Source organism: Sarcophilus harrisii, chromosome 5 (assembly GCF_902635505.1).
Source record: "Sarcophilus harrisii chromosome 5, mSarHar1.11, whole genome shotgun sequence".
Taxonomy (NCBI): domain Eukaryota; kingdom Metazoa; phylum Chordata; class Mammalia; order Dasyuromorphia; family Dasyuridae; genus Sarcophilus; species Sarcophilus harrisii.
Window position 1 is genome coordinate 263,272,224 of NC_045430.1, and position 7,746 is coordinate 263,279,969.

Below are 7,746 nucleotides of genomic sequence, written 5' to 3' on the forward strand. Positions count from 1 at the left end.
ATACCACACATTCATCAAGTGCCAATCTTGAGGAGAGCCATCACATTACCATATCATCTAAGTATATGCTTATAGAGTCATTATCTCACATCAAATAGATAATTATCCTTAAGTGCTCTGCTGTCTAATTCAAGCACACCTTTTAAGAGTTTCAGTTCTCTACACATGATATTCTTGACTTTTTGCTCTTTTTATAGTATTTTTGGTAGCCTACCTCTTTTCTCATTTTATTCATGTAACTATTAGAGATACAAAAATTCCTCTAAGGACTGCGTTAGCCACATCTCAGAAGTTTTGGTATGTTGTCTAATTATTGTCATTCTCTTGGAAATTTATTATTTCTATGATTTGTTGTTTGACCCACTAATTTTCTTTTTGCTGAGGCAATTTAGATTAAATGACTTGCTCAGGGTCACACAGCTGGGAAGTGTTGTTAAATGTCTGAGGATAGATTTAACTCAGGTTCTCGTGACTTCAGGGTTGGTGTTCTAATCTCATTGGTGCAACCTGTGCATTCAAAGGGGATAGCCAGAGGTGAGAACTCAGGGCCCTCAAGAAGAGTTAACAAGTTGCTCTGCAGGAATTCACACCTTCATGAGTGTGGGGTGGGGCTACCTCCTATAAAAGCAGAGCATCTTTGCTCAGAAGCATTTCTTTGGAAGGGAAGTCTCTTCATCTGGCTGCTGCAGACTAGAAGCAATTAGAGAGAAGAATGGATGCTACTGCAAAATTTCTGAAGGAACTGCAGAGTGAGATCACCTGTAGCATCTGCAGGGGCTACTTCTGTGAGCCTGTCACCATCAGGTGCGGGCACAGTTTTTGTCGAGCTTGTCTCTCCTCCAGCTGGAGAAATGGAGCCCCAGCTTTCTCCTGTCCCGAATGCAGGCAAGATTCCCAGGACAGGGAGATCCCATTAGTGAACAGGTGCCTAGCAGAATTGAGTGAGCTAGGCAAAGAGCTCAGCTCCAAGCTTATGCAGAGCACTGAAGGACAGAGCCACTGTGTCACTCACAAGAAACTCTTCAAGCTATTCTGTGATGAGGACCAGATACAGCTGTGTGTGACATGTTATGAAACCCCAGAGCATGGGGCTCAAAAAATCTCCCTTGTGCAAGAGTCGGCTCACAAATACAGGAGGGAGCTTGAGAACCTTCAGATTCGCTTGGAGAAACATTTGGAGGAAGATGAACAACTTCTTGCTCAGGAAGAGAGAACTGCTGTGGACTGGCATGGGATGATCATGGGAGAATTCGACAAACTGCACCACTTTCTGATGGAGGAAGAGAATCTATGTCTTAAAAGTATAAGGGAAGAGCAGAAGGCCAGCCAGGACAGACTATCCCAGCATATGCAAAGCCTGCAGGACCTCATGCAAGAGCTGCAGGAAGCAAGCCACCAAGCCAATCTGGATCTGCTACAGGATGCCAAGCAGCTGCTGGGGAGGAGCGAGGCTGTGTTGGCTAAACAGGCCAAGGCTGTCATCCCAGAACTGAGAGAATATCCCATCCATAGCCTGATCGAGATGTTCAACAGATTCAGAGTGGACCTCACTTTGGATCCCAGATCAGCCACTTCCTGTGTGACAATTTCTGAGGATCTCAAGCATGTAAAGGCTAGAGGAGACTGGGAAGTGGGGACCAAGGCTCCTGAGGATTGTCTTCACCATTATGTCTTTGCTAAGCAGGTCTTCAGCTCAGGCAGCAAGTACTGGGAGGTGGATGTGACTCAACTTCCTCAGTGGATCCTGGGGATCTACACTCCAAACTTGAAAAGGAAAAGGGCCAGGAATGTGGCCTCCTGTACCTCTGTGTTCCTGCTTCAATGTGTCAAGAAGGAAGGAGATTATTATTTACAGACCTATCCTGGGCCACTGAACCATCAAATGAAAAGCCCTTTATCTCGGGTTGGGGTGTACTTGGAATATTCCCTTGGCACTCTGGCCTTTTACAATGTTCTCCAGAGTTCTCTTATTTATAATTTCCATTCCATTTCTTTCAAAGCCCCTGTCACACCCATCTTTTCCCCTGGCCCCCCACTTCCAGGAACAAAGCCTGGTCCCATGACTCTCTGTCCAGTGGACTCTCATCTTTGTGCTTGCTGCTATTCCTCTCAATGAATATTTCTCCCAGGAAGGTCTTAACACACCATCAGGCTCCCTCACATTGTTCACTCCATTTCCAACCTTCCTTGAAGAGGATGAATTTTAACTGCTTCCTGATCAAGAAGGGACTTCCTCCTCACCTGTTGGAGTTAGACTTCCATTCAGCGAGCAGAACGGGATCATTCCACAGTGTTCTGTACTCTTATTTTCCATGGATTTGCCTGTTTGTAAGATATCACAAATCAATTAATTCTATTTCAGCAGTTAAAGAAACCTCATGTGAGGATTATGGTTTCCATGATTTTAATGTTTTATTTTGTTCCTAGAATTTATCACAATCCTATGAGGTCCACAGATTATATCTTTTCCATGTCTCTATACTTTGAATTACAGTAAATCTTTCTTTTTCCCTTATTTAATATAAAATGAAATAAATGTTAACATTTCCTGAACTGTTGCATGTTTTTATTATTCATTCTTTTCATTCATGTCTGGAGGCAGCTAGGTGCTGCATTAGATAGAGCAGGAGCCCTGAAATCAAGAGGATCTGAGTCCAAATCCAGTCTCAGGCACTTCATACTTTCTAAATGTGTGACCTTGGGCAAGTCACTTACCCCAATTGCCTCCACAAAAACAAAACAAACAAAAAAAATAACAATATCAATAACAGCAAAATCATGTCTTTTTTCACCCCATTTGGGTTTTTCTAATCAAATACAGTGAAATAGTTTGTCATTCTGTTCTCCAGTTCATTTTTGACATGAAGTAAGTAGAGTAAATAAGGTAAAGTAACAGATCCACATGCTACTAAGTTTCTGGGGCTGGATATTATTGTGCCACAGTTCCCTTTTAATGCCCTGACCCGAATTCCCTAATTCCCTAAAGCAGAGTATTTAGTTACTCTGCTTCAGGTTATAACCACTATCTCTTAATATTTGATAGGATAAAGGTCTTATATCTTAGACCTTAGGCTATATTTATTCCCTCTTCATGTTTAATGGGATAAAGGTCTTTATCCATTTTCAATGTTATTAGACTATCAGGAGCCCCTCCAGTACCTCGCCCATTATGCCATCCTAGGTTCCTCACCCCATTAGGTCATCCCCATCAATGTACCTCCCCCCTTGTGTCATTGTTCTTGTTATCCTATAAAACAATCTCATTGTCTGATATTCAGGGCTGCATTCTTCGAGAAGATATTCTTGTTCAGCCCTTGGACCAAACATGGATCATTTGGTCTCAGTAACTCTCTCCATTTAATAAACTATTAAATTGTTCTCTAATCTCTGTCTTGCTCAGTTTCTCTGCATTACATTTTGGAGGCCCCAGCGAGATATTAGAAACAGAATGAGACTAGGGGTAAAAGACATTTCAAGTCTCCACTTGCAACCAGGACAGAGTAGTTTAACAGTCTTAACAAAAATTTCCAGGTGAATGGACACTATAATGTTTCCCTCCCCATTCCAGCTCCTTGCCCCAAGCTCCTTAAGCTCCTGTCTGATCTCCGCCGGTTCTGCCCCTGCCCAATTGAAACAAACCTGTTCTAAAGTTCTTCCAAAGTGTCTTCTTCTGGAAATGTATTATACTTTAAATGTTTGTGGATTCTGTCACTCCAAAAGAGTTCATCTCTCAAACTAACAGCAGATTAAGACTGTGATCAGATGAGGTCAAAGAAAGCCATGTCTGCTCTCTGCCATCTTGGCTCCTACTTTTCCTTGAAATGATCAATAGCATCTATTTAAAAACATCAGCAAGCATAGTTTGTAATGGGGACAAATTAGAAGCTTTCCCATTAAAAATCAAGGGTGAAAAAAGCTGCCCACTGTCACCATTACTATTCAGTATTGTGTTAGAAATTTTATTAGAATTTCTAGAATTCTAGAAATCTAGAAAATAGAAATTGGGCTAGAAATGTTAACATTTCTTGGAAATAAGAGAAGAAAAAGAGATCAAAGGAATGGGAGTAGGTAATGAGGAAACCAAATTATCACTCTTTGCAGAAGATATGATTGTATACTTAGAGAACCCCAGAGAATCAACTAAAAACCTGTTAAAAACAATTCACAATATTGACAAACTTGCAAGATACATAATGAATTGACACAAACCATCATCATTTGTATATATTACCAACAAAGTCCAGAAACAAGAGATACACAGAGAAGTTCCATTTAAAATAACTGTCAATAACATAAAATATTTAGGTATCTATCTGCCAAAGGAAAGTCAGGAACTATGTAAACATAATTACAAAACATATTGCACACAAATACAGTCAGATCTAATCAATTGGAAATGATATCAAGTCCTCTTAGGAAGACCAAGGAGATAATAAATAATAAATAAAAATAACAAGAATAGCTAAATTAATCTATTTATTTCATACCATAGCAATCAAACTCCCAAAAAATTGTTTTACAAATCTAGAAAAAATAGTAACAAACTTCGCCTTGGAGAACAGAAGGTCAAAAATTTCAAGGGAATACAATTTGTTAAAATTAGATGAGCTATGTTTTAAGAATTCTGTCAGTCCTGCTGGACATGAGTTTTCTTTTTGTAAACATTTTACTCAAAACTATTTAACTATCTCCTATATTCTGAATTTCAGAATCTGAAATTCATTTTAAAACCTAAAACTCATAGAACTGTGTATAGGACAGTGAAAAACATTATCTAGATTTTATTTTTGGTTCAGATAGCCCTAATTTCCCCCTCCCCCATTTGTAGGGGGAAGTGGAAGAACAAACTCACAGAATCATTCCTGCTAGCAAGGTTATCAGCTCTCAGAAATGAGCTTAGTATGGAATATGAAATTCCCATTAAAGAAAGAACACACAATTGACATTTTGGCCATCATTTTTAAAAAATAAGGATTTTAGATTGTAATCCAAGTTTTCGGCTTAAAATTGTATTGTTAATTTATTTTAGATCAGTTGGCATTATATATAAGCTTGTAGTCTACCCTTTTCACATTGGGTGTGGCTGTTCTTTAACCTGGCCTGGTCTGAGCCCTTCCTCCCACTTCACAAGGTGGAAAGCATCCCATTCTTTCAAAACATATAAACAGACAATTTTCAGATGATGAAATTAAAACGATTTATAGTCATATGAACAAATGTTCTAAATGACTATTGGTCAGTGAAATACAAATAACAGCAACTTTGAGGTATCTACAGCTCTTAGACTGGCTTACAGGAAAAGATAATAGGAAACTGGGGAAAGTGTATATAATATCCCAGTCAGTATCCCAATACAGGTAGACAATGTGTGACCCAGGAGAAGTAGTAGCATCAGGTTTACTGATAGAGACTGCTAATAGGCAATGTGATGATAGTTGCCCTGATTCTGCCTCCAAGCAACAGAATCCAGGAATATTCTGCACTGCAGCTGTTACAGATGACGGCCCTATGCTCACTATCTACATAAATGGCATGCCACTGGAAGTGCTGGTAGGCACAGGTGTAGAACATATAGTCAATAAAGGTGCCAGCTGGCCCAGTCACTGGCCAAAGATTAAGGCAGACACCTACATGTCTGATGTAGGAGGATCAATAGCAGCTGAAGTTAGTGCTACTCCTTTGAGATGCTCATTTGAAGGTGAAACAGGAGTTTTGCTTTCTTTTGTAGTAAATAAAGTCAACATCAATCTACAGGGAAGAGACATTCTACACCAGTTAGGATTACATGTGAGTACTTTGGCTTTTTAGGCAGGGCTGCTGTTGAAGGCCTGCCTGCACTCTCACATGTAGAGGGCCAGAGCTGTGGAGAAGTACATTTGAAATATGGTGTTAACTCAGTGGAATTGATGAGATAACAATTCTCTAGTTCACATATATCTAGTTAGGATATCATGATATAATCCCTCTAGTTTGATATGATATAATCACTCTTGATTGGATTATTGTAATGGGCTGAGGCTTGAGTTGATGCACTGAGGTCCCAAGTATGTGAGGCTAAATAGTAATTGGAGTATACGCTATTAATATACATGACTAGATAAAGAATGGCCCCTGCCCACTCTCTGTGCAAATTCTGATGTGTTGTATAGGAAATGACGATTTTGGTGGGTGGAGGCAGAGAGACAGGAAGAGAGGCTGGGGGAGATTGGCCTGGGTTTGATGCTCATAGCTGCTGGTTGTGTGGCTGCTGGTCTAGCTAGCTTCTTGACTCAGCTGCACACATTGCTATTGCCGTTCTCTTCCACCTCCGATCTTTCTTCACTGAGAATAAAGATTGACGATTTTCCCCTAACCTGAATTCCTGACTCCAGCTGATTTTTAAAATACATTTGGCGCCCAACGGTGGGAACCAAGGACTGAAGAAGTCTCCGTTGACCAGGAACTTGGGTGAGTATTGTTAATAAACAGGGAACTTATTTTCCTAAAAACTAAACTAGTAATTTTTTTTTTTTGGCTGAAATGGGACAAATGCTAGCTAAAGACTCTCCATCCCCGCCCCCATCCTCTTCAACCCCACCCAAGAGTAGTGGTATAGAAAACATGCTTAAGCTGATAGAAGGACAAGGGTTACTTATAACTTGGGAAAAGGTAGCTAGACTTCTGGGTACATTAAACTGCATCTCCCCTTGGTTCTTAGAAGAGGAGCAGATCTCTCAAGATAACTGGTGCCTGGTTGGACAAAAGATGTCCGCATATTACAGAGAAAACGGTCCTCATTCAATTTCCAATGGAGGCATTCTATTTATACAATATAATTCAGTTAGCATTAAGAAGCCCTATTCCTAGAATTAAAAGAAAATCTGCTGGGAGTAGCCAATTGGGGAAGCCTGATATTAAGGAGGAAGACAATGAAGAGATTAATGACCATATCCCCACAGGGCATGGAGACTTAAGTGAGCAAGGGTGTGGTGACTTTCCACCTCAGGAGGCAGATTCATCCCCACCTCAGGAGCAAGTGATTGACTCTCCTCCATCAACTCCACCCTCCTGGATGGAGGGAGGAGGGGTGGGGGGGGGGAAGTGACAGCACCAGCACCCCCCCCCCCCAGCATCCACTTACGAGTAGATTGCAACAGGGCTTAAGGAAGGCCAAAGAAAAGGGTATAGATGTGGCAGAACTCCAAACACATATTTTTTCCTGTAATTTCCCAGTTTAATTCCTCAGGTCAAGAAAGTCAAAAATATGCTTCTTTTAACACAGAAATCCTCAAAGACCTGAAAAAGGCTTGCAGTCTTTATAGGGCTACATCAGCTTATGTTAAGATGCTATTGCAGAATTTGGCTTTTGAAATCTTGACCCCTAATGACTGGAAATCTATAGCAAGGGTATGCCTAGAACCTGGACAAAACTATGGCTTTCTGAATATAGTGAGCTCTGTAGGATACAAGCCCAACAAAATAGTCAAAATGCAGTTCATGCTATGATCATCTATGACCTACTAATAGGTGTAGGTCCCTATGCAGATGTCACAGTACAGATTAATTATTCCATAGCAGCATATGAGTAAATTGCTGCTAATGCTATCAAAGCGTGGGCTTCGATTCCCAATAAAAATGACAAAGGTGAGGCCTTCACAAAAATAACACAAAGACCAGTTGAACCCTTTGCTGATTTTGTGGGATGTTTACAGACTGCTATCACAAGAACTAATGGGGAAAATGCATCAATAGATGTTTTAATAAGGC

The 7,746-nt window shown here is 40.4% G+C and overlaps 1 protein-coding gene across 1 annotated transcript; it reads left to right on the plus strand.

The window, feature by feature from the left end:
* The first annotated feature begins 712 nt into the window (after positions 1 to 712).
* LOC100915273 (tripartite motif-containing protein 43-like) lies at positions 713 to 2,116 on the plus strand. The gene has a single exon (XM_003772654.3). The coding sequence runs from the start codon at positions 713 to 715 to the stop codon at positions 2,114 to 2,116; it is 1,404 nt and encodes a 467-aa protein (XP_003772702.3).
* The last annotated feature ends 5,630 nt before the right edge of the window (positions 2,117 to 7,746 follow it).